The sequence below is a fragment of the Amaranthus tricolor genome, chromosome 6 (genome assembly GCF_026212465.1).
Source record: "Amaranthus tricolor cultivar Red isolate AtriRed21 chromosome 6, ASM2621246v1, whole genome shotgun sequence".
In the NCBI taxonomy this organism is placed as follows: domain Eukaryota; kingdom Viridiplantae; phylum Streptophyta; class Magnoliopsida; order Caryophyllales; family Amaranthaceae; genus Amaranthus; species Amaranthus tricolor.
In genome coordinates, this window is record NC_080052.1 from 4,800,240 (window position 1) to 4,823,864 (window position 23,625).

Sequence of the window (23,625 nt, forward strand, 5' to 3'; positions counted from 1 at the left end):
CTTCTATTAAAAAAAAAGCATTAGGTAATATTTGAGGTTAAAGATTTATTGAATATAACCTATTTGTTACTAGAAGTATAACATTGTGTTAATTTGATTTCTTGTTTGGAATATGAGTCTCTTTAGTATTTCAAAATGAAGCCTATCGGTGTATTTTTGGATGATAATAATAGAATGAAAATACATGATTAAATTATATGCACTTCTATTTAAAAAAAGCGCTAGGTAATATTTGAGGTTAAAAATTTATCGAATATAACCTATTTGTTATTAAAAGTATAACATTGTGTTAATTTGATTACTTGTTTGGAATATGAGTCTCTTTAGTAGCAGTGTGGCCATTTAGTTAATACATGTAAATCTTAAGAAGGTTAGGTTGGGCAAATCTTATGAAATAGAGTACACAACATAGTTGTATAACTACTCTTATGTTTGATCTTGCTATAAAAAGTAGCATTATATTGGAAAATATTATCTTTAGTAGCAAATTCAGAATGACTAAGGGAGTACACTATAAATAGCTCATTACCGCCTTTCATGGCCACCAACTTGATGAAGTTTCATTCAAGATTTGATGTACTTCAATAATGTTGACATTTTGATTCCCCAAGAATATCTCTTCTACATACAACTCCAAATTTTCTTCAACTGCATAATTATTATTTTGAGCCAAGTTGTTATCTAATGTGATGCCTAAGTGACTTTAAAAAAGGAAAAATTACTGTGAATAATACAAACTTTCGTAGATTTCCCTATAACAATATCAACTTTTGATTAACTATGAATAATATTAACTTAGGGGTGTGGTTTGCTAAAATAATACCAATTTTTATTTACAGTAGATATTTGACTAAAAAGCAAAGATAAAATTAGTAGTTAAACAAAAGTTTGTATTACTAGGCTAACACCCCTCTAAGATGGTATTATTCATGATTAATCAAAATCTGGTATTATTATTAGGGCATTAACGAAAATTTATATTATTCACAGTAATTTTTCCTTAAAAAATTTGTTTGAGTTGGCTCTACTTTTCAACCTACTTTGTGAATTACTCCCTCCGTTCTTAAATTTGCATCATTTTCTATTTTGGTTTGTTCCATTTAGTTTGCATCATTTCTATTTTTGGATAATGGTCCACCAATTTTTTTTAATCTCATCCATACATTTTAACTCTACCCACTTTCTCTTTGATGCAATTCAAAAAGAGGACAGATGAGTACATATTGTGTGTATGTTGTTTGATGAGTAGTCTCAATATATTTCCACTGGCACTAGAATTGTTCAAAACAAACCTTATAAGATATCTACCCACCTTATACAACCGATTTCATTATTGACTTGACTTTAAAAATAAATTCACAATGACATTAAAATCGGACATAATAACTAATCTTAAGCAGACTTAAAAAAAAATTTAATGACTCGAATGAATACTTCAAATTGCAACTTAAAGTCCAATACTATTTTGTCATGTTAACCAGATTTAATAAAAGATGGTGAACCCATCCTTCCTCATTTATGTAGAATTAGAAAAAAATAAGCATATTAAACTATACTAAAATGAGTGTCTAGTTATGGAGCAAAAAATTTTATGAACATTAGAATATTTGTATTAATTTTAAACATATTTATAAATAAAATAAAACCTATTTAATATATGTATATATTTTTTGCAGATACTTGAAATTTCCACAAGTTGAGAGGAAAATTTTTTTTCCATGCATGAAAAATTTTGAAACCTCACTAGTGAGAGTTCTTCAGCAGTGGGAATGGTCTAAGCTTCATCTATTAAAACATAATAAAGTAGTATGCTTTGGTCCAATGTTGAAACAAAAATCTAAATCTTGATCTTAACGCTTTGATATGAATGGCTAACTGTACAAGTAGTTGAAAAGCAAGTATCACTTTTTCCGATAAGATAATGGATTCGATTCTCATTAGCCTCTTCTCATCCTATTTTGTAATTAAAAAAAAAAAACCTTAAGAGGAGTGACAATTACAAGAATGGGAAAAAATGTGTCTATCTACGCACACGAGTAACAATATAGCATCCTTTTTCGAGGTCATAAATCGTCTTCATCTGAGGTTTTCGCAATTTCATAACAAAGAAGGTTGCGACAAGAACAAAAATGATAAAAACCGCAAACAAGAAGAAGAAGGTGACAGATTCATTCTCCACAATATGGGTGTCATGGTGCTCCATAATTTCGTCAAAGGGCTCTATGATCGTCCGAGAAATGAAGGCTCCAAATCTCCAATCGACAGGAGTGCTTCCTGCAGCAAACTCGACTCTGTGTAGCCAGTAACCAAAAACATTATCAAGGCAGTCCCACCAAATAGTTGTATGATTGAAGAAAAAATAACCCAACTCGAAGAAATTTTACGCCTTAAATGTCAAAAATCATCAGCAGAAAATGACGAAAGAATCAACAACATTCCATTGCCAAATATATTAAGTGGCTCCCACTTAAGTTGAGTTTTAGGGTCGGATATACACAACCATACCCTTGTTAGTGATCTAATAAAGAGGTTGTTTCCGATTGACTCTTGGTTGAAAACACTATGACAGATCGAAAATTCTCGTTCATTCTAGAAATTCGGAAAAGATTGGAAGCAGTACCTCTTTTCGTCAAATCGAATGCCAAAACTGTTGCGCAGCAAGATCACCATATATGCATGTGAGAAACAACTCTTTGACAGATCTGTATCATCAATATCATAATCTTTTTTAAGGCTGTCCCATTCATCCTCACAAAAACGACGTGCAACCACCTCCAATTCTGATACGGAAGCCTTTGGAACTAAACCTCGAAGCTGTCGATTCAAAAAAAGAAAAATCAGCGATCCCCACTACCTTTTCCCATTTTTTTAGCTACAAATTTCTTTACCCAAATGTCAAGTCTTGGGGTTTATCCAAAAATAACGTTGTATTCCTGTATTTAGGCTACAATAAAAAGCAAATGTTGGCAAAGTTTGAAAGTAGAAAGTTTGGTATCACGAGAAATCTCGATTCAGTTTAGTGCCATTGAAACTTAATGCTGTGATGTGATTAGCAGCAGTTAAGATGCCCAAATGATAATTTACCGCATTGCAACAAAAACGAAATTCCCACAGCTATTTAAATACCAACCTGAGAAGAAAGAAAGAACTTCTGCTGAGGATGAGGTTTACTTTCTAACTCGCTAAAAAGGGATGATGCCATCTCACACGGTGCATGTGTACAATTTCCTACACGAACGAAATGTAATCCGGACATTAGAAAAAAGCTTTTATTTGAGTCAGGGCACATGAAAATAAGAAATACATCAGAGGGCAATATGAAAGATGCTTCCATCATACGTAGTAAAAGTGTAAGGCATATGACATTTGCAATGACCGAGAGTGTCAATAAAAGAATCAAGTACAGTTAAAAAAATTGGGACATTGATACTTCCACTGATTTTTTTTTACTTCTTCCACGTAAATATACTTGTAGTTTACTAGGATTTCCGTGGAAAAGGTAAATACTTTCCATGCAGAAATCAATACCCAAAAAAATGGCTTCCAGGTAGCTGCAGATTTTCACTCTCTTTGAAGATCTATCTTGAGCCGAGGGACTCTTTGACCGCACTCTCCTGTATGGGTATGAATTGCGTCTTCCTCCCCTCCCCAGACCCTGATCATAGTTTTCCTATGAACGGGATACACTGGGTATGATGATGATGATTGACGAGGAACCAAAGCACAGAACAATAGGAGGTACTTCAGCAAAGTCAAAAAGCGACTAGAAATCTGAAGCAAGAAGGCATATTACATTCTATGTGATGCAAATAATCAAACATCACAACAAGGGATTTCAAGGAATTAGTTTCATCTTTAAAATAATCTAACGCAAAGTCATAAGACTGCAAATTAATCAAGAATGATTAAAAATCACATGAAACATGAATCCACAAGGCAAGGATGAAGAGCTATGAAAAAGGATGTACACACAAAAAAGATAAGTACCTTTCCTATCATTCAGTAACAAAGTAAGTTGAGTTTTACAAGCGGAAAAGTTGCCAGTGGCATAGAAGTTCACAAGTTTCACACCACTTTGCTGTGATGTCAGTTTATATCCTCTGGGATAACAAGGATTAGGCAAAGATCTTTCTTTGTTCAGTGATGCTGCAAAATAATTCAAAGGATAGTAAAATAGCAATAAGAAAAAAGCACAAATACTTAACAAGTTTGAATTTAGAAAACACAGAAATAGGGAACTGAATAAAGAAGATTTTTAATTCCATAGTCAATAGTGTTGAATTAATGAACAATTTTTAGTAGTCAATTTATGCTGTAACTGAATCTCCACAAATGTGTAATATATAAAATGGGGCAGACATTAAGAATGAAAGTGTTTTATTTTTTTTCTAATAGGGTTCTTTACTAATGTGCATCTTAAGTAGTTCCAACAATATATGTCTACAAATGATTGGATAATGAGAGAAAATTTGAGAAAATATATCAATTTTTTATCTTCAGAAAACTAGGCAGAGGTTTAGGCTAACTACATCAAAAGTATCATCGGATTTGGATGATTAAAATAGCCATCTTAATGGCAAACTAGTAGCTCGGTCTTAAATGCCTAGAAAGCTTTGGGATTAGCTTGTTGATATCAGTATTGTTGATGTCTAGAAATGCTAAGTTTCCGAAAAATAAGCCTCCTTTTGCTTAAGAGAGAAAATAAGGAAAAAGAGGCTTACATCATACAAGCGGGTTGTGGAAAAGGAGTTCTTGTAGACAGCATGGACAACAATCCATTAGTAAAGAGGTTTTGCTGCCACAATAATAAGGTGAGGGTCATTTAAAAAAAACACTCCAGATTCATCGAGTTACAGCAATAGTTTCAAAAATTTAAGGAGAATCCTCTTTACTTTTCACTGACATTTTCCACCAGCTTTGAAGTCTTGCATGATTGTACTCATAACCTTCAAAATGGGGATCATCAGGTTCATATTTGATGCGCTCGTAGCGTAATCTGGTCCTATCAAAAAAATCATCGCAACCCCAGGAAACCAATCAATCAAATCTCATACACACTTTCCACCAGTATTAGCAATTAGCATGCAGATCTTGAGATTGACTAGCCTCTTCGGTCTTCAACGGCCATAAGCTTAAACACAATGAGTATATGTAGGGTACTTGGAGAGTATCCAAAGGTTTGATTTTGTTAGGGAAATCCGACGCATAGTATAAGAACCTAATGACTGTTAGGTAAATCAACTAAGCATTTCCGAACCACGTTCAACATTTTCCACCAGACCTGTTATGCACGGAAAATAACACAAGAGGCACAAATGACTTGTGAATAGCCTTTGAATACTCCAGAAAATCATAAGGAATGTTTTCTGTTATTTTGTTATTTGCTGTTATGAGTTGTTATTTTGTTATTCTAGCAAAGGGAGGCATCCTCATATTCTTGTATATAAAAAGAAGGTGAGGGAAGGAAGGCAATCATGCTTGTATTGACAATTACACTTTGTTTGGATAACAATTCAGGGGGGAAAGGGTAGCAGAGAGAATAGGGGAGAAAGAGAGGGAAAGGAGAGGAGAAAAAACAAGAATGTGTAACAAGGCATGAAAGGGGAAGAGAAAAATATATCCCTCATTTGGATAGAATTTGAGTTGATTGGGAAAGGAAGGGAAGAGATTTGAAATGATTATTTTTTTCCTTTTATTTTTAATAACAAATCTTTCTAGAGTTGGAAAGATTAGAAGGTAAGTATAACTCCTCCTCGCCCCTTTATTACTTGAAAATTAGCATTATATAAATTACTATAGGTAGACCTATCAATACGGTCATTTGGAGGGGTTCTGCGTCGGGTCATTTTCGGGTCAAGTCAGCCTCGCAGCAGGTCATGTTGGGTTTGAGACGAGTTCAAGTCAACCCTACGAGTCGTTGACTTTTACTTTTTTCCTTATCATTAGATTATTTTCAAAATGCATACATACTAATTTTGTTTTGTAGCCGACTAAAAATGATGACATGAAATTAAAAATGTCGATGTGGAACTGAAAATGCTGACGTGGAACTGAAAATGGGTCAAAATGGTCAGGTTTGTGTTTCGATCGGGTTGGACCGAGTTGTTTCTGGCATTTTGGGTCGGGTCATTTTTTGTCAAGGGTTGAAATTTACGGGTTATAACCCACTAATTTCTGGTCGAATTACGGGTCAATTTCAGGTTAGATCAAAATTTGCTTGGTCTAGTTGTAGGTAATGATCACTTAATTTCTAGAACATTGGATAGAGTTTGATCAAGTTACCAAGCCAACAATATTGAGTTTTTCCTACCTCAACTATTAACTCTAGCCTTATGATTATGCATTAAACACCTCCATATCTCTCGCTCTCCCCACTAGTTATCCAAACAAAGGATTTATTATCCCTATAATCCCTCCCCTTCATTTTCCTTCATTCAAAGTGTTGGTGTTTTTACACATTTGGGAGCTTTAAGTATGCTCAAAATACTAATCTATCATACTAAGTAATACAATACAGCCGTTCTACTGCTTTTACATTGTGTTTCTGCTATGTTTTCCTTATAACCCCACCCCTATGTCTTAAAAACATCCTTACGCAGCCCTTACACTACCACTGAACTTTTCAGTTCATTACAGGCCACTGGATAGGTGTCACGGGAAAGTCGAAGTTTTCATGTAGAGCACCATAGAGCTATGTCAGGGCTTGGGTCTTTTGCAGTCTGCATAACCTTAGTGCAACCTGACCTGATGTCCTTTCTTTTCTATTGCTGTTTAATTCAAAATCGAAAGTGATGAGGGCTTGAGATTTAGGGCTTGAGGAGAACAACGTGGATTGTAGCGTGAGGAATTGGGAGAGTAATGGAAGTTATCATAGAGGGGGATGGGGCAAAAAAGAAACAAGGGAAAATCAACTAACTGGAGGCAAATCAACTCATAGATTTGTCATCTGATAGTCTGTCACAATTTTTTTTGGTTAAAAAAATAATTTCTCAATAAATTTTTTATAAGGTCGTTTTTTGCAAGAAAAAAAATATGATGTAAGGTTATTATGACAAATTTCCTTAAAAACATCATTTGTGTTAGTACCATTGTGATTTGAAGTTCAAAAGCTACCATCAAATATCTTTTCTTTACTATTGAAAATCGATATCTTCAAGCAACATCATTTGGAAGACATATTTAAAACATCAAACAAGAATAGCTACATAGAACTTACATGACAACAAATCTTGACTACTCTGTTTATGGAGCAATTTCCAAACCGCATCCTGCATCCACAAATATATAATTAGTAACGGAGTTGTATTCTCACAGAAAATTAGTCTACACAATGCACATATATTCTCTTGTATCAAAATCCTCAAAAGACTGTTCAAGTTCAAACCTATTAGAAAAATAAAATACATATATACACTACAAATTACAAGATTATATTTTTAGACTCCTTTCTATATGGCAAAGGACTTCCTTGTTTGAACCCCAAGTAGACCCATCAAGAAGATTTTTTGCAACATTTAAGTCGATCGAAAATCTCGATAACTGATTGAAGGTGATTACAAAAGGTACTTGGGTTATGACAATGAAAATTCACAATCAAATAGAATCAATCAAATTAATCACCTAGTACAAGCTTACAAGGTGACTAATCCAAATAATCATGCGTTAAGGAAGATAACAAAATCAAAAACAGCATAAGGTTGCAACGTTCCTTATATGATCAAGTGTAGAGAAATATAAAATAAGATTCAAGAATTCTAAGTATACGTCTATATGCGTCTTCATGCAACCTCCTCTATTTATAGAAATAAATGCATGATATCCTACGTCATTTTCATCCCATGTTCATCAGTTATTATGAAGAAACATAACATTACGTAACATCACATTCATTCACTTAACAGAACATCTATTCACGAAAACTCGTGTACAGTGTGCTCTAACAAGCATATATAGCGCTCAAACGAGCACAAGCCTAAATCCGAAGAACAAAGAATTTCTAACCTTAAAACCAAAGTGCTCATTCAAGCATTCTAGTGTTCATTCAAGCACATCATGTTTTTGCTTCATTCGTTGCATTCTTATTTCGTATGAAATATACTTGGACGTACCTAAAGCATAAAGGTTTATATGCCCCACTATAGTACTTTAGGAATATCCTAAAATGCTATAAAGATCTAACAAAACCATTTATGAGAATGTCTTATCAAATATGTACAATTCTTACTTGGGTAAAGTTGTAAAGTTGTTGATGATATTTGCTACCAAAGGTTAATATGAAACAATCTTTTTGTTATCACTAACAAGGGTAAGTTTGCGTACATCCAACCCTACCAAGGTCCTAGGTGGGAGCCACTTATTAAAATAGGAGTAATGGAATGTTGTTTCCTTGTGTTACATATATTTCAACTTCATCAGTATTTTTGGTCAAACTTTGACACAAACATAACAATCTATAATGGGTAGGGACGTTTTTAATTATCAAATCAACCCTACCTAGGTAGGAGCCACTTACTAAAATTAGAGTAATGGAACGTTTGTTTCCTTGTGTTACATATATTTCAACTTCATCAGCATTTTTGGTCAAACTTTGACACAAACATAACAATCTATAATGGGTAGGGACGTTTTTAATAATACATGTATATATATATATATATATATATATATATATATATATATATATATATATATATATATATATATATGGTAGGGACGTAGGGTGATTTCATATCAGGAAGGTCATTCTATCACCTAAAAAAGATTTCCCATGAAAAGCACCTGACCGAACTGCTGCAAGCCTTGAGTATAAAGACTGTAGGGAACTCCTGCCAACCTGATAACTCTAGAGGATTCTGATAATGGAGTCTCAAGACTTGCAAAAGTTACCTGCATATAGTTAAAGATTTAACTGGTTCAAACACCAAGGACAAGAAGAAGGATAACCAAAAATAAAGAATAAACAAATCACAAGGTAGCAGAGCCTACTAACTGTTTTAAACACCATGGAGAAGGATACCTAAATAGATAAATAGATAAATCAAAAGCTTCATTTCTTCCGATAGGGATATATTAACGTAGTATAAGTGTAGAACTAAGATCCGTTAGATAAGCGAATTAGCCAGTTCTTGTTGCTGCTACAATATGGTCATTAAACTCACTTCAATTCCAAGATTTTTCTTAAAACGATAAATTTCTTGAGTAGTAGTTAGTAGTTATTAGAATGAAATACAAAATAGTCACTGTAGAAGGGACAACTCAATAAATTGAATTTTTTTTAATAGTTCCAAGAATAAAAACTTTAACGGCACGTTTGATTCTCGGTATTAAATGGTATTAAATGATACAAATGGTAATCGTAAGTTAATGTAGTTCTAGTAGAATTATCTCTTGATAAGTTTAATGGTCACATCTCATTTTCTTTCCAAAGTTCATTCCAATGTATGACCATTTGGAGATATCGTATTAGGTGATAATGGAAAATTGTAAATAAAAAACTCTTTTATGATCAAAATTTCATTACCATGGGAGTGACATGGTACATTTCACAAAAATTTACACTACAGATCATTCTCATTACCACCATTTAATACACACAACCAACATGCCATAAGGTCAATAGGAAACTTGGTTAAAAGCTCTTTGTGCTCTAACTACAAGGAAAGCAAATATATCAACCATATGGAAAATATCCACAATTTTACAAATCTACCAGTGATTGAATGGTTCCTTGCACGACCAAACATAGAATGCAAACACCCCACTTTGCATATAAAAATATACCAGAAGAATACGCAGACCAAAAGGCAGGAAGCAAAATAGAAAGTTCCGAGAAGGATGGAATGATAAGAAACCTGCATGGCAGATCTTCCAAGTGAAACTACTCCAGCTGTTTCTTCAGGTATATTGCCAAGGTATCCAAAAGCATAATTTACAGCCAACCAAGAATAAAACCCCTCATCCTGACCTGCATTCACATCGTGTCACTCTGACTAAGAATCCCTCAAAATCAACTTCTTTATTAATGCAAATGAAAGTGCAAACTCCAAAGCATTTTCACAGTTATGCCCATTATTTTAGAACATGAATGATGAAAATATAATCACATGAAATCATTACCATTTTCAAAGAACAAGCGGGGGAGAAACATATAATATAGAAGGCTGCCTAAGAGAAGGAAAAAACAATTTTGAAAAAAAAAATGTTTTTTGAATTTGGATGCAAAAAAAGTGCTTTGAATGGAATTCCTAAAAGTAAGTCATGATTGTTAATGCAGCAACCAGGAGAAGAAAGATCACCCTATGACCCTTTAACGAGAGTCATTAGTTAGCAAGCCGTCAGATCTGTTCCACACTAAACTTGGATATAATGGCACAAATGTAAATGAAAAAATGTAGTGAAGAGTAGATAGTAACCTCGATTACCAACAATACGATCTACTTCCTCCGTTACTTGCTAAATTACAACATCATGCACAATTCATTCATCACCCTTAATTTCTGATTAGTTTTTATCTATAAGTTAAAACATAGTGGAGTTGGATCTTGTTTGATTCGTCTCAATACAAAGATTATTAATATCAAATTTTTATAATTTTTTATTATACATAATTAAAGATATTAAGGATTGAATTAGCCCATTGGAATACGTGAAAAGTAGAAAGGGGCAAGTATTTTGGAACAGAAGAAGTATAAATTATTAAATTAATGACAAGCACACCAATAAGAATGCAACAAGCTGTCATGAAGAAGCCCTCAACTTACAAACAACCAATTGAAGCAGCAGAGACAATGCCAATATGCCATAGCACTGCATGCAAACATCTCATAAGTATCAAATATCAGTTCAAAGTAAAAATTCAAGTCATGTCTCAGTCCCTAGCTTTAATATATACAAGATCATGAATTTTGCACAAGATATGTGATCAACAATGTAAATGTTGTTCTTGTTATCCAGGTTCAAAGGACGTAGAACTGCATACACGATATTGAGCCCCATTTCATGAAATCTATGATTAAACTCTACAACACACTCCAATAGACCAATACTCTTATCCTCACAGGCTTGTTATAAGATAGGAACCAAACAATTGAAACTCTTATACACAACATTTAAAATAAACATTAATGGAAACACTACTAGCAATTAATTGGAATAAAAGCTCAGAATTACAAGATCATGTAATCCTAAATTGCAGCTTAGACTAGCACCAAGGACACATCCAAGAGTCAATCTGAAACAATTTATTTGTTATTACTAGCAAGGGTACGGTTGTGTATTTCCAACATCCTCAAAACACTCTAGGAGCCACGGGTGGCATTGAGGTCATGAAATGTTGTATACTAGCACCAAACATATCCGACACCCTCAAACCACGCCTAGGAGCTACGGATGGCATTGAAGTCATGAAATGTTGTATACTAGCACCAACTATACATCCAAAAGAATGTTTCCCTAAATTGAAATTTAATTCATTTATCTGTCTACATTTATACTACCTATACGAGAGCCAACCGAATAAAGGCAATGTAATGCAATTAAAATCTATAACACAAGTAATACTGTACACAATTGCATCAAACCGAAACCCAACAATGAAAAAAAATCTCAAAATTAAATTGAAAAGAAAGTTAAACTTACCATTCAAAACAGAAGCCCAATCATCCCTAAACAAAAACCCAGATGATCTCAAAACCAAACAACACTCATCCAAAACCCTCTCACTCTCCGTAACTTTACCCGCCAATTCTGCATTAATAAAAACCTGAACTTTGGTATCTTTCCACTCAAAGTCAGGAACTTTCTTCTTAGCAAAATCAATCAATTTGAACACTACCCTTTTCACCAATTCGTGATTTCCTGAAAAATTAAAAAATCCAGCATTAACCCAGAAAATATCGGAGCTTTCTCCAGAAAATGGGGTACCAGAAACTTCATTTAAAGATCTAAAAACAAAGATTTGAGATTTAGAACTTGAAATGTCAATGACAAGACCAAAAGAAGAAGATGGGGGAAGATGAAGAGAATTGTATAAAGATAGAATGTAAAGAAGAAAAGGGAGAAGAGATAGGGAGATTATGAGAAGAAGGTGTTTATGGTGATGAGATTTTGAAGATGGTGAAGAAGAAAGAGAAAAATGGTTGTGCATTTGAGGTGGGAGTTGGGTTTTGTGAAGTGGGATGTATGATGAAGATGAAGAAGACGGTTTTTGTGAAAAAGATGGAAACTTTTGGTTGTTTTTGGAAGCCATTGGAATGGGATTGTGGAAGCTTTTATAGTAGATAGTTCACATGGATTTGGAAGTTTGATCAATCAAACAAGAAAGAAAAGAAAAAAAAAATCCTAATTTCAACAATGGAAAAAGGTTTTGAGGGTTTGACTAACTTGATTTCTTGATCATGAATGCACCTAGTTCCTCACCAGTCACCATAGACCAATTGAAAAATGAAAAATGAAAAATTAGGGAGTATATGAGATTAAATCTTGAGTAATCTCAAATCCGTTGTGTTTCTACTACTCCAACTTCATCACCTTTCCTTTCATTTGGAATAACACCAACTCTTTCATTTGGAATAACACCAACTCTTACAAGAGAAAAATAGATTTTTATGGAACGTCAAGTAAATATTTATCTCTTTTTATAAATATTTACTTTATATAGTATGAACGCTTATTTCACATATTATAAATCCTTACTTTTCAGGAGTATATTATGAAGTATGTTTTTATGGTATTCATAGTAGGAGTTAGTTGCATGTAAAGTAGTTGTTTATAGTATGTGAAATAGATTTTTATGATTGTAAAGTAGGTAGTTAATGAAGATTTGGATTATGTAGTACATATTGATGGATAAATGTAGTACACACAATTTCTTGGACTTGGATTATGCAAGATCATTGTGTTGTCAGATGGAACACATTCAATCTCAGTCAGTAACAGTAGCTGATGAAAATATCATACTATGTCAATACAGGTGCAGAAATTTCACTTGGAGCATCAATGGGTATGAATTTAGTAACAATGTGCTCCTCATCAATATTGGGACATTGTGATATGGTGTCAGGCATTGAATGCTTCAAGCAATGGGGAAAAATTATTTGGGATTTTAGCAACATGACTATGCAGTTTCAAGTCAAGGGTATGCCTTTGTGCCTTAAGTAGGTCTCTCACAGCAACAAATCTTGTGTTATTAAAGGTATTGTTGCTCAAAAAAGGCAACAGAATGCAGTGCAATTTTGTTTGCTACAGGTATTCACACTGTAGGGGAAGAAATGTCTCTTGTGGGTACCAAAATACTTGAACAACAACCACCTACCCAAGCCTTGATTGACCTTAAACAGAAATTTGCTTCTATTTTCCATGAGCCCCTAACCCTACCTCCTAATAGAGGGATATTTGACCATAAGATTCCTTTACAACCATACTCTAAACTAGTCAATATAAGGCCTTATATGTATCCTCTTAGGCGAAGGGATGTTATAGAGGTGTTGTTGTATGACATGACAGATAAAGGAATCACTTAACCAAGAAACAGCCTTTATGCTTCACTAATGGTATTAGTGGACAAAAAGTATGGAAGCTAGAGGCTATGCATGGATTACAGGAAATTGAATAGCCAAAAAGTAACGAACAAATTTACTACACTAGTGCTAGATGAACTAGTGGATGAATTGGCTGGAGCTACTGTGTAACAAGATAGACCTCAGATTAGGGAATCATCAATTGACAGTAGCAGATGAACATGTGTACAAGGCTGCTTTTAAGGCGCACTTAAGCCACTAGTTCTTGGTCATGCCTTTTGGCTTGACAAATGCCCCTACCTCCTTCCATTATTGGATAAACCAGGTATTCAAACCTTTTTTAAGAAAGTTTGTTCTTATTTTTTGATAATATTTTAGTCTATAGTCCTACTGTGGACCAGCATCGGTTTAATTTGCACTAAGTTTTTGACCTAATGCAGAGCAATCAAATGTATGCTAAACCTAGTAAGTGTGTTTTTATATATCTAAGATTGAATATCTTAGTCTCATCTCTGCAAAAGGACTTGAAACTAATCCAAAAAAGGTTGAAGCAGTATCCCAATGGCCTGAACCTAAATCAGTTAAGGAGTTGAGAAGCTTTCTTAGGCTCTCAAGGTACTACAAAAAATTTATTAGAGGATATGATATAATTAGCAGGACACTTACTAATCTTTTGATGAAAGGGGTCTTTGAGTGGAGTAATCTTGCTACAGAGGCTTTTAATGCATTGAAACAAACCTTAACCACTGCTCTTGTCTTAGCTATACCCAATTTCTCTATTCCTTTTGAAATAGAGACTGATGCTTCCAAAGGAGGAATTAGAGCAGTTTTCATGCAAGTACACCACCCTATTGCCTATATAAGCAGGTTCCTTAGCCCCAGATGGCTGCCAGTTTATCAAAAGTGGGAACAATATTTGTTGGGTGCACACTTTATTATCAGAACAGACTAGCAAAGCCTCAAGTGGCTTTTGCAACAAAAAATTTCAACCCCCTTCCAACAATTTTGATTGTCTAAACTAGTGGGCTTTGATTATGAAATACAGTACAAAAGTGGTAAAGAAAACCTAGCTGTTGATGCACTTTCAAGGGTGCAAGGTTCTGAATTCTTACTCATGGCTATTTCAGTTGTTACCTCTGACTTGGAGACTAAGATTAAGGATAGTTATCAACTTGAACTTGACATGATGAGCAAAATCAATAAGCTTCAACAAGGGGAGACTCTAACTCCTTATACCTACACTAAAGGATTACTAAGGAGGCATAACAAATTAGTGGTAGGGCTAGATGCTCAGCTGAGAACTTCAATTATCTCCTAGCATCATGGTAGTTCAGAGGCTGGACATGTGGGTAGAGATGCAAGTGCTATAAGGGTCAAAAGACTATTTTATTGGAGGAACATGATCAAGCACATTAGACAATTGGTAAGGGACTGCATAGTCTGGCAATAAGCCAAATATGAGCCCTTATCCTAGTTTGCTTCAACCTCTCCCCATCCCTAATGAAGTTTGGAGGGACATCTCTACGGATTTTATTTCTAGATTACCCTCATGTGGAAAAAAAAGATACTATCTTTGTGGTGGTTGACAATTTTAGCAAAGCAACTCACTTCATGGCTCTCACTCATGCTTACACTACTATCTAGGTTGCACAATTCTACCTTGATCATGTTTTCAAATTACATGGTTGGCCTAGAAGCATAGTGAGTGATAGGGACCCAATTTTTCTAAGTCATTTCTAGAAAGCTTTGTTCCAACCTCAAGGCACCAATTTTTGTTTATCTTTAGCTTATCACCCACAGAGTGATGGTCAAACCGAGGTAGTTAACAAATGCTTAGAGATGCGTTTTAGATGCGTGTGTGGTAATGAACCTAAAGATTAGTTCCAATGGTTACCCTTAGCACTCCTTATGAAGTGGTCTACAACCAACCTTTTTTTCCTGTCCATCTCTTTTATTTACCAGGTGAATCAAGTAATATAGAGGTAGATAGAATTCTTCACAAGAGAGAGCAAATGATTACCAAGGTCAAACAACATTTACAAAAGGCTCAAAACAGGATGAAGGTTCAAGCAGATCAACACAAAACTGTTTCCAAATAGGGGATTAGGTTTGGCTCAAGCTCCAACCATAATTCTAAGGCAATCAGAAGCTTTCACAAAAATTTTATGGCTTATTTCAGATTACAACAATCATTGGCACAGTGGCTTACAAGCTTAAGCTCCCTACTGAAATTAAGATTCATAATGTCTTTCATGTATTTCAACTCAAGCCCTTTCACGGTGTCCTACCTCAAGTACTTTATATCCAGCTCAACCTAAGTCCCCTGAGGGTATTATTGATCGTAGGTTTACTAAAGTCAACAATGAAGAACATACTCAATTCTTGGTCAAGTGGTTGGGACTTCCTGTGGAGGATGCTCAATGGGTTTCAGCAGCAGACTTTCAACTTTCCTTTCTCTCTTTTCCTATATGAAACTTGAGGATAATTTTCTCATAAGGGGGGAAATATTGATATAGTTAAGTTGTTGAGTAAGGGAAAATTAGTCTTTTGTAATTATTTAAATGTTTGTTAAAGGCTGTCAGTAACGGCTAGTTTTTAGTTTGGTTAGTTTTTGTTTTGGCGGGAACTCTTATTGTATGGATATATAAGTAGTAAGATCAATTGATCATTCATTAAGAAATAATATCTTCTTCTTCTTCCTTCTATGCTTCCGTTCTTCTTCCTCTCCTCTCATCTTCTGAATTTCTCTTCGAGATTCATCTCTTGAATTGATCTTGCAACCCAAGATCACACCACCTTATAGTTGAGAAATAGTACCTCCGCTATCAATATGTTAAGGTTGAAAGATGCTCTCGGCACTCTAAAAATTACATAAGTTCATATGCTTAATTACCGTGCAACAAGAAATTGGTCTGAAATCACCTATTGTGTTACCGTTGGAATTTGGGATAAAAATTACATAAGTCCGTATTTGTCACCTCCCAAGTTGTTTTGAAGAATAAAACATAAAACCCATCCACCCCAAGAGCTTTGTTGTCCTCAATCCCAAAGAGATTGACTTGTATCTCATTATTAGAGATATCATTATTAAGCTAGCAGACTGATATCTTGGGTTTGGAGTTGAGTACCTGCTCGCAAATGGCTTTGTTGATCCCAATAGTGTTTCATATAGACTTCGTTTTGCATGTCTGTGGTATTTTTCAAAACCTCCCCTTGGCCACTTTTATCCTCATGAATACTATTATTAGCTTGTCTCTCCTTTATGGCTGCATAGAAGTAGCTAAAACTCTCAACCCTATGCTTAAGCCAATTGATTCAGGATTTTTAGTGGAGCGTAGAACTCTAGATATTTCTCCAGCCTATATAGAGTTTAGGCCCAAAGCTAAATGTATGACATCCAGGTTCTTAATTCTATTACTAATGTCTATGTACTCCTTGATGTGGAGAGATTTGAGTATATGCTTCATAGCCTTTAGCTTAACCCAGAACCTTTCCATCGAGGATCCCTCTGAGTTGAAGTGTCACTATGGTCTGCCAAACAATTGAGGAACCTGCTTTAAGTATGTGCAGTTGAGACCAATTAAATCCATTTGATGCACACTAGAATGCAGCTAAGAATATTCTAAAGTACTTAAGAGCAAGCTAAGATAATTTCTTAGTATATGGAGGAGAAAGTGAACTAAGGGTTGAAGGTTATATCCATGCGAATTGATCTCAATTTGGTTACATCTTTTATTCGAATGGAGAGATTATGAGCTAGAAAATTTCAAATTCTACAACAGTGACCGAGTATATTGTTGCAAGTGATGCAGCAAAGAAGGTTGTATGGACAAAGAAATTCATTTCTGATTTAGGAGTAGTACCTAGTGTTGAAAAATGATATTGTCTTGCATTGTGATAGTCAAGGTGCCATTACTCAAAGAAAAGAACCAAGATCACATTCCATGTCCATTCGTGAAATTGTTCTGCCAAAAGATATGAGTATTTGTAAACTTCATACGAATCTCAATATTTTCGATTAAATTGATTAAACCTTTGCCGCAACCGAAACATGAGAATCATATTAGGGTTTTTTGTTGAAGCATATAGCAGAGTGATTTTAATTGTGTATTTTTTAAAACAAATTTAGTCACAAATGTTAAAGACACTTGTACATGTATGTTTATGTTTTATCAATAGAAATGATTGTTACTTTATAACATTCAATAAGTTTGGAAAATACGTGATTTCATAAATAAAACTCTATAGGTGAACTAATTTTTTGGAGTATTAGTTTGTAAGTTGATAGATAGCGCAGTTTCATGGACTATATGGATATAGAAATGTTTAGTCATTTACATGGAAATTTATGGTGATACATAATGGACAAACCTTCTTAATGTTCATTAAACACCATCTTAATAATCATGATTATTACATACGACTGACATATGTAACCACCCAAGCTAGAATATGAAGAGTTCATACAATTTGTATATAAAAATGAGCTTTTGGTCATCGTTTTACTTAAGTTAATATTACACTTCACCTTAAAAGTAGTAAGGATAATAAAGAAAAAATACTTCACGTTCTAATCTTTCATTGCCATTATTTTGCACCAAATAAATCACGCTACTGATTCTTTAATATACTTTATTCGTATTATTATAAGCATAAAATTCTGTTTAAGTATGTTAAGAAAACATTTCTAGTAATTCCGCTTTACACATCTTAACTTTAATAGGCATGTACTTCACATTCTAAATTTTTTTGAAGAGTTATTGTTTTGCAATTAGAATCAGCATCTTATGGTAAGGGCGTGCAAAAAAACCCGATTCGAATTATCCGTTATACCGTTTTCAAAACCGGATAATATGAATCGGGTACCCACTTTTTAAACCAGGTACCGGATCAGGATCTGGGTCACATATTTTTGGAAATCGGATATAGTATCTAGTTTTTTTTTTTTTTCTTAAACTTTTTTTCGTAAAAAGAATAATAATTGTATCTATTAAGCTAACCTTGAGTTGAATCTTAATATAATTTTCTCCCGCAGATATTTTTGTATGATTGTTCTTACTTAAACCAATATGTAATAATATTATTCTTTGATTTCTTAATTTGTCTTTTATGACTAATTAAGCTAAATATTTTTAAAGAGTTAGTATTTGAATTTTATACAAAAAATATTATAAATAAAAATAGAGATAAAAAATGCATGGTTGAACGAAAAAAAGCAAAAAAAAATAATAAAAAAGAAAAACATTCTAATAAAGCCAGGTACCCGGATCCGACCCGATTTAATCCGGGTCGGAACCAAATCACTTTTTAGGTATCCAAAAAAACGGATATTTGGATTTCCGGATCCGGGTCGACGCGGTATCCAATTTTGAACACCCATATCGTATGGCACATAAAAAAGTAACCAGGTGCTCTCTTGAGAGATCGTCTTTTGTAAAGACGGCTCTCAAAAGCTTAGCCCAAATCTAATTTATGTTAATTTAAAAAAAAACTGTTGCTGAAATCAAAGCGTGCGTGTGAGTAGAATGTGAAGAGTTACATAATGTATATGGGGCTATAACAACATTTATTTTGGGTTATAACATACTCCATCCTATTCAGCTTATGTGTTCCATTTCCTTTTATGGTCAAGTCACCTTAATTGTCTCATTTCTATTTTTGGTATGAGTATTTGACTTTTATGCCCTTAGTAACTTTATCCTATTTTCAATTATACCCTCCATTACTCATACTATTTTTTCTCCCTTACATTAAAAACCCATAATACCACTCTCTTTCCTACCCATAGGGTCTCACTTTTGACTCTTCTTAAAATCCGTGAAAAGTCAAATAGGACTCTTAAGGTGAATAGGAGGGAGTAATATATTTGGTGTTATAAAAATACTATACCCCGACACACAGATCATTATATACCCAACTTCATAATTTTAAAACCCCCAAATACATAATACTAAAACTCAAAACACAGATCAATAGATACCCAAATATATAATGTTATAATTCCAAGCAAAAACCATTATATACCCAACTATATAATGTTATAACCCTAAACACAGATCATTATATACCTAAATATATAATACTATAACCCCAAACGCATAATATTATAACCCCAAATATACCCAACTATACGTGTGTTTGTAGAAAGTTTAATTAATTTTTTTTAAATTAAAAATTAGACCAGCCCAAATTTAAGACGTCTCTTGTAGTGACGGTCTAAGAATTTCTGAAAAAGTAACAGATATTGGTTGAGAAATAAAATTAACACATTATGGCCCATGAAAATAAACTCCTACTAACTTTTTTCATTTTCCCAATTCAAATATCTTGATATTGATTTGCAAACTAATGTATCTAAATTATTTAAACATCAGAAAAGTTGGGGAGTACATTATCATCACCAAAAAAAAAAGCCTGAACTTAACAGTTCAGGTTCATTGATTCTACTGTCTAGAACCAAACCACCCAAGCACGATTATGTGTGATTTTGTTAGCACTTGCAGGCGGAGCAAGAACTCGAAGAGGTCTATTTGGGTACAATACACCTGTTGTATACATGTTTTTTCCTATAAAGAAACATGAACGAACTAGAATTATCGAAGTTAAGCTTTGACGTGAAGCTAATCTGCTGTAATGAGCGTTCTAAAATAAGGAACATCAGTAATGCAGATACTTCTACATTGTTCTCGATGATCAAACAATGATGTGTCGTTCACTAAATTTTTTGTGGTGATGGTTCAAATAAGTATAAATTAGAACTGAAATTGCATCTCAGAAGTGTATCCTAGAGTTTCGAGATGAGCAGCCATGGCCTTGTTCATTGGTGGCGGTCCACACCTTAAGATCTGCCCACAATTGAGTGTCAGTCATGAAAGACGGAACTTTGCAGGAATATGAACTAGATCAGGATGCGATAAAGGTTTACCTGTATATCTGAGGCGGGTGCGGGGCAATGATCTTGTATCATTTTGGCTGTTATGAAACCGATTCCCTCAGTCCAATCTTCAGGCGGCTGAGGGCAAAAACAACCGCACATTGAATTAAGCTTGAATCACTTATTACCTTATTTTCAAATTTCAAGTCAGCATATAAGAAAACGAAAAAAAATTAAAGCGGGAAGTCCGGAATTTTCTTCAGTCTATATTCTACTTACAACCCGTTTGGTAATCGATACTAAATGATGGGAATGAGAATGATTTACAGTTTCATAATATGTATCATGTCATTCCCATGATAATGAAAGTTCGATCATAAAAAAGTTCTTTAATTCACTATTTTCCATTCTCACCTAATAGCACATATTCAAACGGTAATGTTGGAATGAATTTTGTGAAGAAAATGAAATTGTTGAAAAAGAATAAGCATGACCGTCAAACTTGTCAATAGATATATCTACCAAAATTTCACTAATTTTCCATAACCATTCACACTATAAAGTACTGATTAGTGATTACCAAAGGGGCCGTCAGTGTACCCTAGATAAGTCACCTTCCATCGGAAATCCATAATCAGATGCCACTGAACCTCTATAATATAAAATTGACCTCCTTAACCATCAACGACATCATAAGCATTCAAATTAAGCCTTGGTCTTCTATGTTTTTGTAGAGCTTAATCACAATCGTAAGTTCGTTATCCTAACCAAGCACGAGCTAGATCTCAAGCATACTTGAAACAACTCCACCATACAAATGAAGACAGCATATCATAAGAGTTATTTGCATACAAATATTGAACATCAAAACATGTATGCTTAATTGCTTATGAGTTATGACACTAAAGTTTCAAGCAGTAATCCAATGATTCCAGTCCTAGCATGAACTTCGACTAGAATTTTATTATGTGCTTGAATCATGGTGCAACAAAACGAAAAGAAAAATATGGAAGAAAAAAAGGGGGGAATTGGGTATTTGATTTCCCACCAGATTTTTCTGATTCTGAAAAGATTTGGTTTATAGAAAGAAAATGAAATTGAACTCTCTTCCCCATTTTTTCAAAGCACTTTTTAATTATGAGGAAAAAAGAAAAAACTTAAGCAAGATAAAAAATAAACCTCATTCAGGACATAGAATATTGAAAATTGATCAGGAAAATTGTGAGCAAAACTATCCAGCTCTTCCTGCAAAGCCAAAGTTTCTATAAGCAGCAGTTGTATGAGTTAAAATTTCTTGTACACACATCGCTCACTATAAGCGCAATAATTATAACCATGAAACTAAATAAACTAACGAAAAACGAATTAAAGTTGGAAATACCTTCAAAAGAATATCTTCATGCGTGACATTTGCATAAATTAGATGAATCTTGGTCAAGTCACTAGGATTCTCGAGTATAGCTCTAGCAACCTACAAAGATAAAACTCGGGTATTTATGCAGTGTGTTTAATATGCAGCTACATTCAGATATTGTTACACAGTCTTCCATTTTAACACTAAGTTGACAGACCTGAAACATTGGAGTAATCCCTGTGCCTCCAGCAAGCATACCAAAAGCTCGAACATGCCCAGGCTGATACTTAAAACGTCCCTAAAACATAAGCAAAACCGTACAGGTAAAAGAGGAATATGCACATTAGACTCACAACAAAATTTGCCTTTTAAGAAAAACTGGCTCAAATGAAAACTCCAAGCTACAAAGACACAAACAGAAAATAATTTGATAAATAGCAGAAATGAGGACACAAACCTTTGGACCCTTAACAGCCAAGTAATCACCTTCGCTCATTTCTCGGAAATGATGAGACATTCTTCCTTGTGGATACATCTAGTAATCAATGAGAAAACTATTTTATATGAAAATCAAAAATTGAGGTCAGATTAATCATGGCTACCACTCAAGTATATGATTAAGTACCTTAATTACTAATTCAAAATGCCCGACATCTGAATCTAAAGTTGTTGGTGTGTAAGCTTTCATGACGTCCTCCCCGTTTGCATCTTTTCCTCTATATCATTAATGATTTATTACGACTAATAATCATATGAATACAAGGAGTTGAATATTTATATCCAATACAAGCATCAGAATCATATGATTTCTTACGGCAAACATACAAACCTGCAACTTATGTGTTGTCCAATTGGAAGACCCAAGAAAGAATCTGGTGTTGGAAGGGCAAATTTAAACTTTGCAACATTATGACTAAGCTGGGTACGCGTTACAAGCTTAAATTCCTCGAAATTTTCTGGGTCCAAGCAACCTACCAAACGGAGCATCATCCACAATTAGTACCAAGAAAACGAAGTTGATTTTTGACCGTTGAAAGGGTCATCACACTGAAACAACCAAAAAAAATTGCTACTCTGATCAAAGGAACTTGCACTCAATAACTAAACTTAGACCATACATTGAGACCAAACTTTTGCAACATAGAAGAGAGCTTGATCAAGCATTAAGGACCTTTAGTCGTCCACACACCAACACGAACATATAACTTACAACATCACCTCCTTCTTTGTTAGAAGCGAGGTTGATCACACATTAAGGATCTTAAGCCTTCTACACGCCAAGGCGAGCATATATAATACAACACCACCTCATTCTTTGTTATTAGTAATATCCTCTTGATTCTATACTAAGCTCAAAGACTTCAATGTACAAAATCAGATTCATAATCCCATTTCTAGAGGCAACAATGTCAACGCCTTAATCCAAAAGATTGGCATCGATTACATGAACCCATATATCACTTTCAATATTCATCCACATGGATTCTTCTTCTCCAAAATGAAAAATCATTTAATTTAATTGAGCCTAGAAAATTCAGTCAAAATAATCCCCTCAACCAAATATTTAACAAAATTACACATATCTAAGCTACAGGGGCACAACCTGATTAGCTTATTCATGAATCAAAATAAAGTAAAAATAATTACAGCACATCTTTTAGACAATGAAACTATCATCTCAACAACAAAAAAGGCTTAGAAAATCATTGATTAGCAACTCCTATCAAATTTTTAGCATCATGGTCATCAAATTTGTGGGCTAATTCAATTTTCGTATTTGCAATTCCTTCAAAACGGTCCAAAGATAGACAAAGCTAACCATGATTCTTTTTTCCAATTTCCTATAGGATATTTACAATCTAACAAAACCCAGAATCAAG

The 23,625-nt window shown here is 34.1% G+C and overlaps 2 protein-coding genes across 4 annotated transcripts in view; both read right to left on the bottom strand.

Annotated features, from left to right (window-relative positions):
• Nucleotides 1-1,555: 1,555 nt before the first annotated feature.
• On the bottom strand, nt 1,556-12,584 carry LOC130814537 (probable apyrase 6). Of its 3 annotated transcripts, XM_057680637.1 has the most exons (9): nt 12,382-12,584; nt 11,638-11,856; nt 9,852-9,964; nt 8,779-8,886; nt 7,217-7,268; nt 3,988-4,146; nt 3,131-3,228; nt 2,621-2,814; nt 1,560-2,291 (listed from the first exon to the last, which is right to left on the bottom strand). In XM_057680637.1, exons 1-9 carry the CDS (start codon nt 12,425-12,427, stop codon nt 2,021-2,023), a joined length of 1,260 nt encoding a protein of 419 aa, XP_057536620.1. In that variant the 5' UTR covers nt 12,428-12,584; the 3' UTR covers nt 1,560-2,020. The 3 variants fall into 3 exon arrangements, with proteins under 3 accessions (XP_057536619.1, XP_057536620.1, XP_057536618.1); XM_057680635.1 differs by having other exon boundaries at nt 1,563-2,291; nt 11,638-12,584; XM_057680636.1 differs by lacking the exon at nt 8,779-8,886 and having other exon boundaries at nt 1,556-2,291; nt 11,638-12,554.
• A 7,050-nt stretch (nt 12,585-19,634) lies between these two features.
• Nucleotides 19,635-23,625, bottom strand: part of LOC130814538 (NADH--cytochrome b5 reductase 1-like) — a 4,602-nt gene continuing 611 nt past the window's right edge. Inside the window, exons 2-9 of the mRNA XM_057680638.1 lie at nt 22,575-22,716; nt 22,371-22,461; nt 22,203-22,280; nt 21,963-22,043; nt 21,773-21,862; nt 21,571-21,636; nt 20,443-20,529; nt 19,635-20,362 (exon numbers count right to left, since the gene is read on the bottom strand). Of these exons, the coding sequence (XP_057536621.1) occupies nt 20,270-20,362; nt 20,443-20,529; nt 21,571-21,636; nt 21,773-21,862; nt 21,963-22,043; nt 22,203-22,280; nt 22,371-22,461; nt 22,575-22,716 (728 nt within the window). The 3' untranslated portion in view covers nt 19,635-20,269. The remainder of the gene's footprint in view (nt 20,363-20,442; nt 20,530-21,570; nt 21,637-21,772; nt 21,863-21,962; nt 22,044-22,202; nt 22,281-22,370; nt 22,462-22,574; nt 22,717-23,625) is intronic.